At 28.4% G+C, this 21228-nt stretch overlaps 1 protein-coding gene and 1 long non-coding RNA gene across 2 annotated transcripts; one reads left to right on the forward strand and one right to left on the reverse strand.

Annotated features, from left to right (window-relative positions):
- The first annotated feature begins 1568 nt into the window (after positions 1–1568).
- On the forward strand, positions 1569–6411 carry LOC126841231 (uncharacterized). Its single transcript, XM_050577567.1, has 14 exons — positions 1569–1590; positions 2626–2655; positions 2740–2802; positions 3115–3192; positions 3539–3568; positions 3646–3675; positions 3757–3783; positions 3921–3971; positions 4246–4362; positions 4743–4793; positions 5192–5206; positions 5467–5553; positions 5871–5903; positions 6035–6411. Exons 5-14 carry the CDS (start codon positions 3553–3555, stop codon positions 6232–6234), a joined length of 627 nt encoding a protein of 208 aa, XP_050433524.1. The 5' UTR covers positions 1569–1590; positions 2626–2655; positions 2740–2802; positions 3115–3192; positions 3539–3552; the 3' UTR covers positions 6235–6411.
- A 10759-nt stretch (positions 6412–17170) lies between these two features.
- On the reverse strand, positions 17171–19460 carry LOC126841262 (uncharacterized). The gene is made up of 3 exons (XR_007686150.1): positions 19283–19460; positions 19104–19118; positions 17171–17355 (listed from the first exon to the last, which is right to left on the reverse strand). It is a non-coding gene; the product is annotated as an uncharacterized LOC126841262 (long non-coding RNA).
- Between the last annotated feature and the right edge of the window lie 1768 nt (positions 19461–21228).

Genomic DNA, 21228 nt, shown 5'->3' on the forward strand with positions numbered 1-21228 from the left:
AGATATACCCCAAAATGTTTTAACATGAAAAAAAATAAAAAACATTTCATTTTACCGCGGGTTTTTAACTATTTTTATAATATCTGCGATAAGTTTGCTTTATTATTAATATATATATATATATAATATATATATATATATATATATTTATATATATATTATATATATATATATATATATATATACAATGTTTATATTTTGTATTTGTTTATACTTAGCTGTGAAAAGTAGTCTAAAATGACAATAACAACCCTTCACCACACCTTCCCAACAGGTCTTGCCGCCAGACGGTTGGCAGTCGCCGCCAGAATAATATAAAGCATCAGAAGTTGCCATGTGTAAAATGACACCCTAACCACAATCATACGTTATCCAACTAGTCTAAAAAACCTAAGTATTGAATTATATATTATAAAAAAGCACATTTGAAAAAAAATACGGTTTTTATACATTTTTAGGTAATAGAAAATTAAATAAGAATTTTACTGAAATAAAAAAGCCAATTGGGTTTGGGGGGGCTAAATCACATATTGGGGGGGCTAATGCCCCTTTAGCCCACCCCTAAGTCCGCCTATGCACATCATAATAAAACCAATACCTTCATTACTTAGCATCGAAGCTTAAACGCATTGTTTTATATAAGACGCCTTGGCCCCTTGTTCTAATAAGTGTGTTGATTAATTCCAATTAGAAGTCTAGCAATTCCTTTTGTAATACTTGTATAGTTCATACGTGTTCATTTATTATTTGTAAGTACTAGGTACACCCGCATTTTCTTTTAATAATTTTTAATTTTAAGTGTTGTATAAAAAAAAACCTTATACATTATGGGATGCTTGTCGTGTCATGTGTAGACAAAGAGTATTTGTTATATTGGTCTTGACAAAGCCTTATGGCATTCGTGTTTTAAACATTATTCTCGTTATTAAGTTATGATAAAAATACTCAATATGATACAAATTTGCTGTATTCAATAGGTAGAAATAAGTAAATATTGTAAAAATATTTATTTTATATACGCTTTAAAGATCCAAAACTTAAAAAATAAAATAAAAATTCTTGATTTTGAAGGGGAAGAGTAAACTTTTTAAATTTTTGTCCAAATAAAGTACCTTTGAGGTACGCTTTCGGATACTTGAATCCACAGGAAAGAGTTAATGATACTTTTTAAATGTTTATTGGTTGTACTATGTTTAAATAATACTCAATACAAATTTGGAACTAATTCGATTTTTATTAGAAAAGTCATAGAGCATCGTAATTTGAAGTTGAAAAATACATAAACTTTTTGTGTCAAAATATAAATTAAATTTCAATTGTAATTCTATAATGTAAACGTTAAATATATGGGCAATTGTAAACCCTATAACTAAGAATAACGTAGTCTAAACACTGCGTCAAAGTAATGTATGTTTATCATAAATCATGTTAAAAATAAAATGAACCAGCTATGTAAATATATAAACTTAATTAAACTTCAAACCCTTATTAGATTCTGACATTTCAGTCAAAATATAAGTCGCAACAGGAGCATTTAGTTTCAAAAGCTTATCAAGTAGATAATTGTCTATCGGCTCAACAATTATTTTAGTAAGTATTTCTATCAAACTCTAAAAATTGTAATTACGTTAAAACTAAAAACCCCCATTAATTAGCATGAAATTAGCATGAATTTGCATGAACAATTTCATAATTTACATGATATTATTTTTGTTGGTAAAAAAGCATTCGAAAATGAATATTTCCACCAATTGATCATTAAATTATGAATATTTTCACCAATCGAAAATGATTGTTTTTATGATTAAATTATAAACATTTTAACCATTCAAAAACGAATATTTGTATGCCAATTATTAAAAAACTACTAAAAAACTTTTGGCCACAACATGAAATTAATCGATCTACCATTCGAGTACCGTGGTTACTATTTTCACAAACCAAGTGTTTATTTTGGGTTAGCAACGAAAAATATTTCGAATGATATCAAGGGTTTGGAATTGAGAAGGAAAAAAAGGAGCGGACGGTGCTCCGCAGAACGAGGTATGAAAATGTATCCCGTGGTGTTGCGGATTCGTGCGCTAGCTGTTAAAATATAATATGGTATACCTTTCTTAGAAAATAGCTTTAGGCCAAGCCAAGCCTTTGTGACACTTTTTAGTACGTCACTCTGAATTTAAAAAGTTAATGAAATGTACAAGTTACTATTTAAGTATCAAAATAACCAAGTTAAGAGTGGGTAAAAACAAATAAAATTATGAAAAATAGAGATTACATTGCATAAAAATATAAAATATAAAAAAAAATTACACTCCGTATTAAACCCAACGAGATATTAAGAGGAGAACGATAAAATGTTGACCCTGTATATATTTTATATTTATCATATAAAAAAAAAGTATCACATAACTAAAACCTTCTTATCTTGGCACCAAAAGCAACTGTGACTAATAAAACTTGAATTTTGTCTATATATTTGTAGATGAAAATGAAAATTTTCTGTTTTTTTATAACAATTGTAAATGTTTTGGCAAATGATGAAAGTAATTATTTTATTTTCACAATTATCAATTTTAGGTAGTTTAAAAATATGAAAAATAAATTCAATATTACATTTTTTTATAGCGAATTATAAAGAAGTAGTTTTTCTTACAAGTCAGTAATATTTTTTATTTAAAAAATTAGATTTTAAAGTTTTTGATTTCACTGTTCAAACACATGTTTTTATATCTTTTACAGATGTAGCTATCGAGCTTGCATATAACAAGAATGATTTAACTGTAGGAGATACTTCTGGATTAAGTAAGATATATTTAAAAAGTACACATATATGCCAGTATAGAAGTTTTTTTGTTAAGTGTACCTAATTGTCAAGTTCGTTGTAAATTTAAATGTGAACTATTTTTAAATATAAAGCACCTGCTTTGTAGAAACAATGTACAGAACATTATAATTTAAGTAGCGACTTCTAATAACCTAGTCGAAGGAATTGTGTTAAGTTAAATGGCTACTGCTAAGCATGGTTTAATATTAATTTTAAAGTTTTATAAGGTACTCAAATTGATTTTATTTTAATCTTTTAGTATAGCCCAAATTTGTATTTGTTTATTCTAGATGGATTGGAACATGTAATTGAAAAAATAGTTAATGATACTTCATCATTTCTCGTTGAAGATTATTACGTGAATTTCAGTAGGTAGCCATAATTATTATAGTAATAAAAATAAACATAAAATTAGAAAAACATACTTGAAAATTTAAAATAAATTGCAAATTAAAATTATTTTTATGCAATATAATCTTCATGAATAAATACTGATGCTACCTCTGTTAACCTCGTCTAATTATGATATTTTATTCTCATCGCCACATCTGCTTTATAACAGCATTTGTATTTTCCTGAATACTCCCTAGTCAATTTAATATAGTTTTTCTTCTACTTTGACCTAAGTCTTCCGATTTATAATTATGTAGTGCAATAAATTATGTTAACAAATCTGGTATAACTAATTTATTATTTATATTATGTCAATTTCAGACAAAATTAATTTTATGATCGCTGTACCGGGTAAGTAATAATATTTGTTGAATTTTATGAAAATATATTTTCCAATATTTCATTCCTAATGCATTTGTTAATTTCAGAAAAAACGGATATTGTCTCTAATATAAGGGGTAATAATTTTTATTATGGAAGTGTTTCAGCGCAGTTGTTTGATATTCTTTATGTACAAAAGATTTTCGTTTTGATTTCAGAATTTGATTACCAACACAATTACTTAAGTAACCACATTTTTAAATTTTATATCTAATATACTTAACGCGTTCATTATGAAAAATACCAATAGAACATAATATCGGCTTCAATCATAAAACATATGTACGTAGATTAAAAATAATATTTTTGTTTAATATTTTAGAATGCATGCATTACCAGTATATAATGCAACTAGAAATAAGACATACATTAAGTAAGTATAACATTTAAAAAATGTATAATTATACATATTTGTGGATCTAATGGAAAAACTTTAAAAAATCTATTAAAAGCTTAAAGCCAAAAAGCAATACATGTTTTATGCTTAAGCCTATAATGGTTTTTCGAAATATTATATTTATACTATAAATTTTGCCTTGAATAAATGGTACATTTTATCTGAGTTTAATATTATATGACAAACCGTGTTTTAATAACTGCATAATGATAATAACTGCGTAGTTTGATGTTTGATGTATATGATACAGACATTACTATTCCTAAACCTGAAGCAGATTTCGAAGCCTTAAATTTGACAACCCTTGCAGAACAGAGAAGACGTCTTGTTAAACCAGCTTTGAAAAATATATTCAAACGTTTGCTAGGTAAATATTAATAGGGAGTTGTATGAGTTTTGAACCTTTAATATATTTAAAGAAAATATATTTTTTATAAGGTATTTAATAGGAATAATTCACTAAAATATAACAAAGACACAACTAATTTTAGTTTTTAACAATTATCCAAATTAGTAATGACTACTAACACATAATTTCTTATAATACAAATTGATACGGGTGGCGGATGCTTCGCCTTATTGTGAAAGTAAAACGAGTACACAAGTTAGGACACCACGCATATTCAATTATTTTTTATGATTAGTAGTAATTAGTAAGCTCCTAATGACAAATACCAATTTGATATGATTGTTTCAATCATAGAAAATATGTAGGTACATTAAAAAGTATTTTGTTTTTAATTTTAGGATCAATGTATAATCAGTTTATGATGCAGCTAGAAATAAGAGATTTATTAAGTAAATATAAAATCAACAAAATTAATAATACTATATACATATTTGTAGTTCTAAAAATATCTATAAAAAATAAATTTAAAGCTTAAATCTTAAAGTCATAAAGCTATATATGAGTAGTATGTGGGTAGCCTCAGCCTACAGCAGCGCCTCCTGGTTAAGTTTCATTCGAAATATAATATTATAAACCGTTTATTCGAATATCGCTAATAGATATCATTAAACATTTATACAATAATATTTTGCATTAATTATTTGGTCTAATTTATCTCAGTTTTAGAGTGACTGTTATATATATATATATATATGCATATAAATATAATGCGTATAAACCGGGTTTTATTAACTGCATATTGATATGGTGTTTGATGTTTTTGTTTCATAAATTATTATTCCTGAAGCTGATGAAGTCCGAGGTAATTACGGATTTTTCGATAGTCGTAAATAGCCTTTAAAGCTTGTTTTAGAGTTGAAATTTACTTTATTTTATAAATTGAATGTGTTATGTCAGACAATAGTTTGAATAAATAAACTTTTTGTTCAGGAAAGAGAGTGAGACTTAGTAATCATTTACGATGATATTTTGAACGTTGAATCACGATCGACAAAATTTTTAAAACAATTTTATTATTTTTCTCAACACTACTCCAAAGTAATTTAATAATTATTTCCGTAGATTTGCAGGGCTTAAATTTGACAACCCTTGCAGAACAGAGAAGAGTAACTGGAACATCTTTAGAAAATAAAATCAGACGTGTACTAAGTAAATAATAATATATTATAATAAGTTGTATGGGTTTTAGAGTGACAGTTATATTTTAAAATAAATACATTTCAGTGGCATAACTAGGGGGGTGGATATGGAAGCCCAACCCTTTTAAAAACTCTGAAAGCTCCATCATCAAAACTTCATTAAAAAGTATAAACCTTACTTCGGGGATGTACCTGATTGGTAGCTGACATTTTATTAATGCTTAAACGATTTTAGAAGAATGTTAATTTCCCTAGGCCCTCCCCTTCTCTAGTTATGCAAATGCGGGTTTTTATAAACTGCAAAATGATTTAACGTTATTGTTACAGAAACTGATGTTCCTGAAATCGTTAAAGACCAAAGTAATTACAAGTTTATTGACAGCCTTTTGTTCTAGAGATGAAATTTGCTTCATTTTATTTATACTAAAATGTTACAGAGTAGTACCTAGTAAGCTAATTTTAGCAGATTAAAAAAAAAATTGTATTTTTAGATGGATCTGTACTTGATGTCTCTTTATTACGGATGTGCCGTTTGATAGCATTATACATAAGTACACAGTTTCCAACATCATACATAAAAAAACTTCAGATAGATTTCATTGATGGTACTTGTATTATGGATGATGGAATTACCAAAAAGAAATACAAAAAAGTTAATGGCATAGTGTGGAATATAAGCCCAACTACTTAAGGAGCAGTTAATTTAATTTATACCAGAAATCAATGGTAAAACTCTACTAAAATTATATAATACTATTATTTTTTTTTTTTTAATAATATGTTCTTATTGCACTACTAGCTGTCAATTGATTAATTGTAATTCCCAATAAACCGTTTTACTCACGATTATGATCACATTTGTTGCTTATGCGTAGATTTAGACAGATACTTATTACTTATAAATATAAACTAAAATTGTACACATGATTGAAATGTACCAAGTGATTGCATATCCCCACTCTATGTGATTATTTTTTCACAAAATGGCAGCGTAACGGGCGGCATTCTCATTGGCCGATATTTACCCGCGCAAATTTGAAAACAAAAATTGTATTTTTACAATTTTATCAATTAAAAAATACTTATTCCAATGCAAGTTACTCGAATTTATAAAATAATATGAGTGAAAATGAGTATATAGTTGTATGATGTATAAATTGCATTATATATATTTATATATATTACTCATTTGATGGTACGCTGAAAATACATGTTGGCTAATTTCTATGCTGAACATATTTTCATGTAAAACAATACTTTTTATTTACTATAATTTAACTAACACAATTAAAGCATAACAATATAATAAGAATTATTTTGTGTTAAATTTTTCGGTGGTTATATATTTTTTTTTTTAGATATTGCAAATAAGATTTTTATATTTTCCCTCCAAAATTTTTCAATGTTATGAAATGATCTTGTTCTGAACAAGATGTTATAATTAACTTTCAACTTTGTATTATTTTAACTAATAGATTAGGTACTGAAGTTTTCATTGCATATATAAGCATATAAATATGCTTTTCCCAACTTTTACAGATCAATGTAATGTTGAAATAACTCATAAGCCTTTCGTTGTTGATAAAATTATGTATAGTCCTCGAACCAAAAAGATGATTGTCAGTTACTCCAAAACGAGGAAGGTCTGTACTAATTAGGTCTGTACTAATTAAGAAGTATGTATAATACAAATAAAATTTAAGTTCATTAACATTTAGATTTTTTTTTTTAAAGGAAAACTGCTATAGAAAAAGTAAAAAATTAAAAAGAAAATTAAAAAAAATGAAAATGACAATAATAAATTAAAAGAAAATTTAACATTAATATTCATAATGCCACTCTGAATTTAACTAATAGAGCCAAATCCATGACTGCTTTTTTATCTAGTTTTTTCACACCAGGCAAAGTTTATGCTATTTGTATGAGGCCTGACTGGAAAAAAAAATACGTTGGTCTGCAGAAGACATTTCGAGTGAAATAAGCCTCCATAGTGTGAGCCCAATGGCATATAGATATTTATCAAATAAATTGTAATGTCCACTTCCATCAAACTCAACTCTTTGTTGACGATCTCAAGTTATGACTTTGCGTCCAGGATTTATTGACGATATATTTTCAGTTTTAAAAGGAAAGTCAGAAAATATGTCTGAGTTAGAGAGGATAACGGTTCTATCTTTTGATGAAATGTATATTCAAAACAGAATTGACTTTGAACCTCAACAACAACAAACACTCGGACCACATAACTGTGTCCAAGTTATGTGTGCACAAGGTTTGTTTGGAAGATGGAAACAACCAATGTTTTTTTCCTTTGATTGTGATATGACAGATACTATATTGAATACTGCAATAACTAAATTGCACAATGTTGGGTTCACTGTGGTAGTTTTGTATCAGACACGGGACCAAAAAATCGAGCATTACATTCAAAATATAATATAACCGCAGAAAAACCATATTTTCAACATCGAAATGTTCCAGAAGGCAAAATATTTTGTTTTGCTGATGTGCCCATCTCTTAAAGTTAATAAGGAACCACTTAGTAGATAGTGGATTCCTATTGGCTAATGGTAGGTCAGTTAATCGAAAGCCACTGAATTCACTTTTAAAAATCCAAACTAGCCAGCTGAAACCTGGTTGGAAATTGTCACAACATCTGTTAAATGTTAAGGAAAGTGAGAGGCAGAAAGTAAAAGTTGCAGCCAAATTGAAGTCTAGAAACAAAGCAAAGACATTATTGTTTATTGGCGATAGTAATCTTTTTATTAATACCAAAGCCCAGGAAAATTATAAAGTCACATCGGTATTTGTGGAGTTGATAAATGATTGATTTGATGTACATAACTCTATTAATCAGTTTGGTCCACAAGCTGCATATAGAGAAAATTTAAATCGTCAAAATGAAATTTTAAATAAAATGTCTGCTATAATAGAGGGAATGCGAGTGAAAAAGCATAATATTCTATGTTACCTTTTCAACATGGCATTCTCATAAGCAACTCATCACTTTCTCAACTACTACCGTACATCCAGGTTAGATTGTATTTAAGAGAAAAAAAATAAATTACCCATGATTTCTTAGTTTTTGCTTTCTTCCATATTCTTCAGGCTTTTCTTTTAGCACAAATTAACTAAATCAGCTTACTTTATTTATAATTTTATTTTTATTTTAAATAACATAATATTTGAATTACAATGAAAACTAATATGAACATAATTATCTTAAATGAATATAACTTGGAATCTGCAAAAAAATTAATTAAATACATTAAAATTGGAAATGTCAAGAATTTTTTGAATATTAAAATTAAAAATTAAACAAATTTGCAATTAATATCGAACCCATCAAAAGTAAAGTAGTATAAGTCATAGTCAAAATACATTAAAGAAACTATGGTTACTAGATTTTATTGAGATGGTTTGAGTATGTTAAAAAAATGAAATAGTAAAACAAGTTTGAGAAATCACGGTAGGTAGAGAGATTTAGTTAATATAGAATTATGGAAAATTAAAATAAACCTGTAAGATTAATCTTCTGGTGTTCTATTGTTATAACATACTCTTTCTAAAATAAAAATTAAAAAAGACAAACTTTTTCCACTGTACTTTTCACTTAATTATGATACTGATGTAGATCTTGATTACAGATGCAATACAATGATATAAGGTACATATTAACAAGGCGCCTTAACCAGGATTTATTAGAAAACTTGTTTTCTTATTTGCGTGCCATGGGCCATACATGCGACAATCCTGGTCCATTAGATTCATTCACCGTTTGAAAAAATATATTTTGGGCAAGCATTCATCGTCAGTACTTAGTACACACATAAAAATACAGAGTTTATGTAAGGACAGATAACTTATCTGCTGATTTCTTAAATACTAAAAATAATAAGAAAATTATTAAATTAATAAGACAGCGGAAGAAATTGAAGAATAAATCGTACTTACTCAGGATATTTTCAATTTTATTCTTGATACAAAGGATATTCTATTTGAAGATGACTGTGATATTGAAAATTTAGATTTAACAAATATTACTAATAATATTGTCACAATGGCAGGTTTAGAGTATGTAGCAGCAGGATTCGTTGCACATCATTTTAAATCCAAATACCCTTTGTTAAGTATGCCAAATAATAAAATAAAAACAAGTACCGATTGTCCTAATTGGATAGAATAAGTCTCATGAGGAAATTTAACAGTACCTCATGAATAATTATTAAATTTAGCTAAAAAATCCAAATTAAAAACTAGAATTTCTTATATTTTGTTCATGTGTAAGGCTTATAACACTGTAAGCTGATAAGATAAAAATAGCTTATCAGTCAATAAATTTAAACCAATAAGAACGCCGGCCGTTATGGTGCCATTTTTTTATTTTGCGTCTGAAAATGTTAGGGAGAGGGGGTAGATATGCAATAACCTGGTATATTTAAATCATGATTGTACACTAGTTGTATACTTGTGTCGCTGTGTTTAGAAATGGCACATGCTAAATTTGTATGGCAAAATTAGGTAGCCACCTGATTTTGTTCCTAACACCAAAAAGCGTGTTTAGTGTTAAAAGGTGACATGTCTTATTGTCGGATATGGTCAGAATGGCAGCAGCCATATACGTTTTTAAATGCGTGTAAACATTTTACAGAAAATGTTACGTAATCTGAATCAGTGGCTATATCAGTCTATAATATAGTAATGTAATATTGGGTTGTAGGTAATCGGAAATCTAAACATAAGGCTATATTCCTAACAAACTATGGATCATTAGAAATAATGCGCAATATCTCTGGCATGACTAATACTATAATAATGTTAAAAAATTGTAAAACTACAATAAATGATAATAATCAATTTTAATTTAAATCATCGCTAGTGAACTAAGAACCGAGCTGGTCTAAAAACATATAAACCAAGATGCAATGATCATAGCAAAGATGTAGTTGTATAGATTTTCAGCTCATTAATACAGAGCTGTTGTTTTAGTACAGGATCCTATCTGTCCGTAACAAATATTAAACAAAGAAGAAGGAAAACATGACTAGGAATAATGGACACAAAAATAACCGATTTAAAAATGTTTATTTGCAATTTAACAGCAACAGTAAATTATTATATTCAGAAAATTATTATATGTACCTAGATGTTTTTATCTGTATCTCCATAACCAAGTTGTTATCAACTTCTTTGTATCCCCGGGTTGATTTCATCAATGTATTCTAGGAGTGACCGAATGACGTTAAAGTCGACTCCTCTAAATTTTGCTTTCAGACGACGTATGAAAGAATTCGCGGAATTCGTGGGAGTGATATCCACCATTTCGTCGTCGGTACTTAATACATCATGCAAAAAAACATGTAATGTTGTCTCGCTCAATTCTATCTTTGTAGTCGCATCAAACTTCATTGACTGGCCGCTAATGTGTAGTATTTTTATTACACCACCTTTCACATAATCTACACTTGTATTTCGTTTGGCGAGCATGTCAAAATCTTTTAACAAATACACGATGTGCGGATCGTTTTCGATGCGCAACGTCTTTCCAAATTTTTCTAGCAACTTATGCCATTGTCGTGCATATTGCAAATACTTGGGCGTAACTTGTTCTATTACTTCAATATACAACAGATGTTTCCACGTCAGCCGGAAAAAAATGATTTTCAAAAATTCAAAATTCGTTGTGAAGAACATTTTGATGTTTTGAAGGTTATCGGTGTTCCATGTCAATCTGGACGCAAGTTTCCAGCCCGTTTTAAGTGTGTTGAAGGTGCCAGTCCAATTTAATTCCATGTCGTACAAAGCCAATTTATAATTGTCATCAAAACATTTGGTAAATTCGTTCATGAATAGCTTTTTAATTTTCAACGACTCGTACAATTTGTCGGTCTGCCGGCTCTTTGATTTTTCAATTTTTGTTGAAAACCTACAAAATTTATGGTTGTTCCTCCTTACCTTGTCTTGTATTTTACGCCAGTCGGGATTAGGATGTCGTTTATGCCACCGGTGGTACCAATCGTTCAAATCATAATAGGGACAACCGGTAGCGTCCCAGTCGGACTGCAGCTTTTCGGTAACATAACTGTGTAATGGAAAAATCGTTTCGCCAAGGTCGTACATCTCGATACTCCAGTCTTCCTTAGTTAATTCCTTGTTATAGTAATTCGTCAACATTCCTGTGTACAAGTGTATCGGCCACAATGAACCAATTTTTACACCTGGTAAATTGTACAACATAGATATAACTTTCCTGCCGTTGTACCAAGTAATTAGGCCCACAAGTGCATTAGGCAGAACCGCTGGAATTGAAAACGCCAACAAGGCCAATCGCATATGGGTCAGTCCGTAAAGCAAACATTTGCATTTCATACCTATATACTAGTTAACATCCTCCTCCATAGTGTAAGAGTTTTCGGAGATCATTTCGGCATTCTCGGATAGTGCAGACCGACATATCTGTACCGCCAAACTCAAAACGATTAGCATTAGCAATTTGGAGTGTGGCATTTTATAGAAAATTTTAAAAAAAAAAAATTGAAACACGGGTTATGCTTTGAGTTTTTCGCGATTTGGGAACACGGTGAATGAACAATAACTTGGCATAATTTCTGTAATGCTGTATTTATCTATATAAAATACGTTTCGAGAAACAAAAATAGTTTTACACCTTTTAGTATTTATTTAAACAACTCGTGTTAGTGCCGTCGAAGAGTTGAAATAATAATTTAATGTAATGCGCTGTTTTATGGTTGCAGACGATATTTAACAAAATAACCGAAACCTAACCAAATATTTCCAAAATTGTAAAATAAAAAAACTTTAAATTTATCAAACTAACCAAAAACTACCCCTTAAAAATAAAATAATGAACCTAGATTTACCGTCGACAAGTCGAAAATCATGAAAATTTTGGTTTGTGCATTTCATATTTTTGTATTTTTGAAAAAAAAAAGTGTATTTAGTACACCAGTATTCTTACACCAGTTTTCTTATATTATTATTAGATCTTATTTGACTTTTTAAAACTTAAATGGTATGTACATATAAGTTATATTATCAATTTAATTTAAGAACAATTTGCTGGAAATATTGATCAATATCGATTACCCATTATTGAATAAATAGTTTTAAGCTGTTTACTTTCAAAATATATGAGAAAATTGCAATTATTTGAAGAGCAAACAAGTGTATAATTGATAATGAAGTGTTTCTTGTTTTATTCATTCATTGTCATTAACATAACAGGCCTTTAAGGCCTAAATCTCCTATCATAAAAACGGTTAGCTAGACCACTTCTACGTCTAAGTGGCTTTTAAGACTATACAATTGAGCACTCTGTATACATTTTAAATAACAATAATTGTTTTTTTAATTTTTTAAATGGTTAGCATTTCAAGAAATTTAAAAACGATTTAAATTCTGTAATGATTATATTGTGTGCACTAAATCACATACTTTCACACAATTAAATAATGTCATTTTACATAATATAAGTTATATATTCTATAATCAATTGTATGCACAAATACTAATATTGCACACAATTATCAATTATTTATATATTTTTTTTAGTATAATATTTCTATTAAAAGTATAAACGGATATCTTAAATAATAATGACACATAAGATACGCTGACTCAGACTTTACGCATGGATAATTTTATACGAGGGGACATTTTTATATCTTCTTCCCGCTGATGACGCACATTCACCCCTATATAAGACAAGCAACAGGTTTGCCGTAGAGCCAGTAGATCCAGTTTTTAGCCAGTTATTTAATTGATATGGCATGGCGAGTGTGGTCAGATGATTTTCACTTAATCGTTTATGGCCTGATTCAGCGTATTTTCAAAGTCGTATGCACAAACAAAACATGGTATTCATTTATTATTCTATTTGATAATTTATCTATTAATTTAACTATCTTAACATAGTCCGAGAGACTGGCCTGGTTCATTTAATTCTCTTGAGAAGCGTAAAGCAGCTCTAGGGATCCAATTCCATTGAATCAAAATATTCTCGTCAGCAATTGGAAAATTTAAGTAGTTAAATAGTTAATTAATTAGTGTTTAGCTAAGGGAAGTCAACCAGAGTAGCGGCTGTTGAGTGAGGTTAAATATCGACCCTTAAGGTCGGTTGCTTCTTAATATCGCGGCCTGGTTAGCCTGAACTTCTGAACGAACCTGTGTAGTCCTCTGACTAGTTATCACGTAGCATGGTAGAGGATCACCAAGGTAAAAAGATATAAAAAGTACAAACAAAAGCAGCAACTTCATTTAAGCAAATAATTATCATACGCTGAGTGAGCCATAGATATATCATTTATAAGTACGCGCGTTAGAAAATCATATCAGTTCCTAAAATAGGTGACTGATTTAAATTAGACGCAAGTGTATTTTATTATTAAATCTAAGTAATAAATTAATTTAATCTACAAGCTGCTGCTTCAAAATTGTTGCTTCACTAAAATGAGGTACGTACACAATAACATTTTTACACACATCACAATAATATTTAGCGTAATGGTTTAATTTTGAAGAGGTTAGGGGAGTGTAGGATAGCTCCTTCAGCTTCCATAATCTTTCCCCATTTATTCTACGATGAGCCCTTTACCTCTCCTCTATTTGAACCATTACAATTCAAACCGTCTTAACGCTGCATTGTTCGATAAACAGAAAGGTCATTTATACAACAATGCTGGGTTTTAATTCGAGATTCTTACTATACAAATTAAAATTTACCCCTTACATGATGCGGTAACGGGCGAAATTCTAATGTCTATCTACATCTGGTTAACTGTTCATACAGTCACTGATTGCCATAAAACAGTATATTTACATTGACGATTGTTGGGGAAAACATAGTGCTAATCTTGAAACAAGTATGTTAACTATAAATGTAACCATCGAGTAAACAATGCTATAACTGACAAGACACTTTATACTTGTCAATGCATTAGATACCTAGTGAGAATTAACCTTACCGAATCAACATTTTTTTCAAAACACGAGGTCTATGTTGGACTATGTAGTAATTAACGAAAATTGGCTCGACAATTTTAATGTAGTAAACGTACTCGTGTAAGTATAAGTACTACGATTTAGAGACAAACAACTGTGGGTACTCAGCAACTGTATGAACAGTGAACCACAAAAAGTTATTACATTTTTGTCTAAATTTATTTGATTTGCGCCTCGCGCACGTTGTTTGCCTAAGACACGTGTTGATATCAGAATGTACATGTATTTTGGACTTAAAAATGTGCCTGAAAAGCAAAAGTTATTATTCAATATGTATAAACAAAATATTTGTAAAATTGTTTATTACCTAAAACTAGACCATATTTTGGCGCACATAAAATTTTCCTTTTAAAATAAAAACTGTTTTTCATGGTCTCCATCTTCAATTTATTGCTCAGAAATTTAATGCAAATATACACGACGTTTTATCTTGTAACGAAAATAATTATTTGTAATGATTATTCGTTAAATGATATTATAAATGTAAAATATAACCCTGTTGTGAATAATGTTAGTATACAATATAGTGTGGCAAGACTTGGGTTACATAGTAATATTTTGTATAACATGTGTACCGTGTCAAATCAAATTTAATATAATATAATCTGTACTTTACTATTAATAGTTAAACTATAATTATTTAACACTGTTTTTTAATAATACATTTTAGGTTTAACACAGATACCTCATTCATTTTTATTATTGAATCATTTATTTTCAAATAATTAATTTACTATTGAGTTTAGGTATGAAATAGACATTAACATTTCATAGACCGTATTTTATTGAACATTGCATAATATTACATTTACATATACAGTATGGCAATCAAAATTAAAAAGACGGTAAAATTTACTAGTGTTAACAAAAATACTGCTAGTTTAACCGTTTTAACAAATTTTCCGAGACAGAAAAATCATTGAAATCACATTTCACCTAAAGTTTCGTTTTTTAAGTTAATAATAATAATAAGTAATAAGTTTATTTTGCCAATATCAAATATATAATATAAAATAAGTTTAAAGGAATTGCAAAACGTCATTCAGATGCATATTATCCGCATTGTGTTTATTATATTTTATTCAAAATGCAACAGCTGAAAAAGATTCTATAAAGGTTAGGTTTATACATATTATAAATAGTATATCGACTGCCTCAACGAAAAGGGTCGTATCTCGTTTTTTGCAACTTTTCAGGATGAACCAAACAAACATTACAATTGATTTAATGCCAAACACCTTAACCCACTGATATCTGTCTTTAAGATATGACCTAAACCAGGACATTATTATATCACCATTGTAGAATCGCTTTTAGCTGTTGCATTTTGAATAAAATACATTTAACACAATGCGGATAAAATGTATCTGAATGACGTTTTGCAATTCCGTTATACTTGGGTGTTAACGTAAAAAAACGAAACTTTAAGTGAAATGTGATATCGTCGAATGAATGACCGTCTTGGTAACGTCCAGTTGTATAGTGATTTAAACACAATGTTATTTACAAAAACACAAGAAAATATTTGTTCAAGTTGTTCAAATAACTGAATCTTTGTTGACGCTAGTTCATTTTACCATTTATATTATCAATGATATATTGTTTTTTTTTTCGTTTCCTTATTTATTTTAATATAACGCGGAGAAGGAACTGATTTATATTTTTTTCTACTCAAACACTTGTTACAATATAATGAGTTTGAAACCCTATAATCGTATGTGCTCTATCATAAAAAAAATGGCCATAATTTTCAGAAAATACATGGGTACAAGTGTCAACTAAAATTTGGACCCGTTAAGTGTTTATTTTTGGGCAGTTTACATTTCATAGTTTTCAATTAATTATTATCGATTTAAAGTTTGAATGAATATGCTGTTTTCGAATCAATGCCTTTACTCGTGGTAAATTTCAATGGCACATCTGTATCAATAATAATTCTCCTGGGTAAAACTTTACTAAACATCAAGACTTCCTCGTCAATAAGACCGTACAAAAAAAAATAAGAACATGGTTTCCTATTTGTTTTATCCAAAATGTAGGATTATTTATTTGATTCTAGGTCGACATAATATAAAACATTATACTATTGTCATATAATTTCCAAAATATTTTCTTGATTTACTAAAATTATTATTTTTGCCAACAAAAAAATCACAAATAACCAAAAAGTATTTCATAACTAACAAAACCCAAGAAAAAATTGCCATTTATTTATCCTACCATGAGATAGTATTCGATAATTATTAATAGTAAGTATAAGTATTGTACACATAAAAAAATCAAAGTACTGCGTCTCCACATATAGGTAATACATGAAATGAAAATGTGTTAAATAAAATATTTGAACACAACACCACGCAATTATAACAACACATTTTTAATTCATTTTAATATTAATATTATGTTGTTTGAGTTATTAATTATCTGTAACAGTTTAGAATTCTAGACTGTTATTTTTTTAATGTGTATTGACAGAAATCATTAACCGAAAGTCTTGATTTAAAAATTAGTGTGTCCAAACAAAATATTAAAAAGAAACAACTCTTTAATGTAGGTATTTCTGAAACTAAGATATTTATTCGTTGAATATTATTGTTATTGGTAGACATCTAACGTCACAGTAGTATATTTAATAACAAAATGCGTTATATGTAATGTTTGATTAGAAAAATCTAAATGTTAAAATACAATAATAGACCATGATGTACATTTTAAAAAATAGTAAATATTTTGATTTTCTGAATGTGGCATGGATGTTGAATATTTCAGTTTTGACGTTAGCGCGGACTGTCTAAAAAACAATTAAATATTAAATGACTGTGAACAAATTAGTTTACACATAAATATTGTAGTCAAAAAAAGTTAGGCTCCTTTATGAGTTACCACGTGCAGTGTGTTGACATTTTTAATAATGTAAAACATTTCGTCGATGTACTCTAATATTTAAATTCAGTCATTTTTTTCCACTCTGTAACGTCGGAATGCAGCACTCTATATTTTGAAATAATACTATTGCATTTTAAAATTATAAATGACTCGTAAGATTGTCGTTTATCAGTCTCGAATGAACATTAAATAATCAAATATCTCATAATAATATATTTTATTGACTTGCGTCGATCAATGCTCGAAGTAATCGCGATATTGTGCTTCTAAGACGTGTAGTGGGTACTCGAAGCAAAAATAACGACTGAAAGAGTCCCAGAGTGTCAAGTTTTCACATAAAATGTATTCGGACGCACTAACCTTTTGTGCCATACAATTATTTTATATATACTATAATTTCACCTTTAGTAATTTCTTCAGGGTACTTGAAAATCTGAAAAATCGATAAAAATAATTCAAATAATTGTTTTTTTATTTTATTTGTATTTTTCAAGCACCTTTATTGATACAATCATTTTTAACCATTGATCCAATGTGTTTTACTTTGTTAATACTCACGAGTTATAGTTCTTAAATTGATTTTACAACAATAAATGTACGATATTATAATTGTTCAACTTACTGCCTATCGTCGTTGGCGCCCGGCTGGGGGTTCATCTTCGAGATGAGGGCGGGGACGTGGGCGGGGACGTGGCTGTTGAGGTTGTGGAACTACGGGTACCTCTGGTATGTCTAAAACATAAAATGTTCCCTACTGTTTTACAACTAACAAATCCAATAGTTTTAGAACGCTATTGTATGATATACATTTTTACAACTGATTTAATTGAATTCTTGACTATAGTTGTAAATAATTTTAAGACTGCTACTTTACTTATCATTGTCAAACACTAAAACTGATATATTATCATCCGACTTACCGTCATCTGAAAAATAAAAATGTAAAACACAATTTTACTTATGAAACATGCATGAGTATTATATTATGAATGTAAATTATGTTCATTACGTTTAATAGAAAGAGTTGTATTTAAATTATAGTCACAAATTATGTTGGAATAATAATTAATATTCTATATATCAAGTAGTATTTCACAATATATAAATATGTTGTTTATCTGTATAATAAAAATACGTAGTTGTTAATCAGGAAATGTTATAGAAAAACAAAGTTGTTTTTGTAAGCACACGTGTATGTGTAGACGCGTGCAACCTTGTGGGTTAATATAAATAGCATTTGATCTAAGGGCTCGGGGCTCAGTATTTCTATTCAGTTTATACATATTACTAGTGTATTATTGTTTCACTGTGTTGTATATATTCTATGTATAATATATCTATTATTGTAACAACATTATTTGTGTTGAATACTTGATTATCATCTACTACTACTACTCGCACTCTGATACTATATATATGTATAGTATTACAACAAATTATACTAAAATAATAATACTGCTAGATAAACCAAATTGTATAACCACTGGTAATCCGAAAAATAAAAATCGTAATTATTTATTACCAGTACCCGTGTAATTTCGATTGACACTTGTCTACTTAAATATTTGAAAAAGTAAAACAAAAATATTTTAATGCTGCTAATGTATATTCCATTTATATTATCTTTATATTAAATTCATTTGAATTTTTTACCTGGATGGTAAATTCCTGAAACATAAAAAGTAAATAAGTATAATATAAAATATAAATATATTTACAATTATTTTTATACTTAATTTTTGTTTTCTAAAAATTTCGTAGTACTTTTTGATTTATAATACAACGTTATTAATATTGCTTTTTATACTCAATTTGTTTTATGTACTAGGTACCTGTAGTTACTGACAGCATGGCGAAAAATATTACTGTTCGAAACAAAAAACTCTTAAAATTCATAATGAAAATTTCTTATATATTTTTTCAAATGAAAACACTACTTAAAATTTTTGGTAATCAACAATATTAGAATATTATAATTTTTCTGACCATTTACTAGAGTGATCCATTAAGGATAAGACACTTTCTATTGGAATAATTTTAGTTTTCTAGTATTCTAACTTATATAGCTTGAGTACATTTTTTTCACCAATATCCGGTGTAGTTTATTTACAATAAATGTGTAGTTTGATTACTTTGTACTGTTTGTCGTTGAAAATGTTGATTACACATAACGCTTTTGCAAATAAAACGTTGTAACGACACACTTTTTAAAAAACAAGTCGACAAAGACAATATTTGTTGTGTGTGTGCAATAGTATTTGTATCGTAGTAACTTATTGTAAAACCAGGAAAAAGACATTTATAATAAATACAGTATTCTGTATTACGTTTCCTGGTTTTGTTGTCAATAATATCAAAAAAAATAATATACAAAACACGATATGGCAAGGCAACTTAATCAATATTATTATTAACCGATTATTTGAATGAAAAAGATTAAGTGAAAATACATTAGTAAACACAAAAAATCATAAATCCATTGCCCTTGAAGCACATTCTTTATTTCTGTTTTTCGAGCAAAGTTTTTGGACTTAGGTAGGTCTAGTATGGAGTTATAACATATACCGAAAACCAAAAAACGAAGATGTTTCACTTTGACCGCAGTAAAATTCTAGTTTTTTTTTAATATAGTGTACCTAATGTGTAATTACAAATATTACTCTGGATTATAACTTGTATATTTAAAGATTATATATATATATATATTTCTGAAGTGTCTACCGAACCGATTACAACAATTATTATTTTTTTTTTGTTATATAGTTACATCTTCTCTATGGTGGGGTTAAAAGGCTGATATTTATTGTTGTAAAAACAATTTTATAATCATATTTTATATTTTTCTTCTTTCTAGTTTATTTCTAACAAATCTAACTAATTTTCTAATTGCTAAATCGAAAATCGGCCTTTTAGCGCCCATAGAAAAAATAGCAAGCTTCACATAAACAAAACTATTGAAATTCGTCCAATAAACACCTAAGCCAGAAAAAGATTTCACATTTCACAAAAGTCATTTGTTATAAAAACTTTCGCCGTAACTCGGAGAAAAATAACTTTTAATTATTATAACTAGAAAAACTTTATATTTTTTCCATTAAAATTAGCCGGCATATTAAAAATGCCTACTAGATCAATTTTCGTCAAATATTGCCTATCCTTTGCCCCTTAATAAATAGCGCTTTTTGTTCCCCTTAAATATATATTATATACTGTTACATATTACATATTATGCGTAATGTTTAGTTATTTTGAACATAGTATAAACATTATTTGTGCATTATAATTTACATTTTTTTGGTACACTCTGTATGAATTATCGCAGAGTGGCAAAGCATAGACAATGGACGATGCGTTGGTCGCTGGTATACGGGAATTGTTATGACTAGAAAAATAATAATGATTTCCAGTGTTAAATTTGCTTAAAACACATATTGAATAAATACAATTTTAATAGGTGTATAATAATATATAGGAACATTTTTATGTAGTGATTTTTCAAATGATTTTTTTATCGATTCCTTTGGAACAAATTAAGAACAAGGCTATGATGTTATTATTAAACATAGTCAGATTAAGAATACTAACGATGAATAATATATTATATTTTCATTTTTTATAAATTAATTATACTGCGAATGATTTAAATTAGAATTATAGGTTTAAACCGCCGTACCATTCTACACAAAACAATTAAAGTGCTATAAAAATTAGATACTGGTAATTTATTTTTTGTTTCATTTCTTATTTTTTGAATGTACAATAGTAATTTTAAGTGTAA

This window comes from Adelges cooleyi, unplaced genomic scaffold (genome assembly GCF_023614345.1).
Source record: "Adelges cooleyi isolate 19-005CV unplaced genomic scaffold, UGA_ACOO_1.1 ACOO_flye_CR_arks_rails_tigmint_CR_PRNA_38, whole genome shotgun sequence".
Classification (NCBI taxonomy): domain Eukaryota; kingdom Metazoa; phylum Arthropoda; class Insecta; order Hemiptera; family Adelgidae; genus Adelges; species Adelges cooleyi.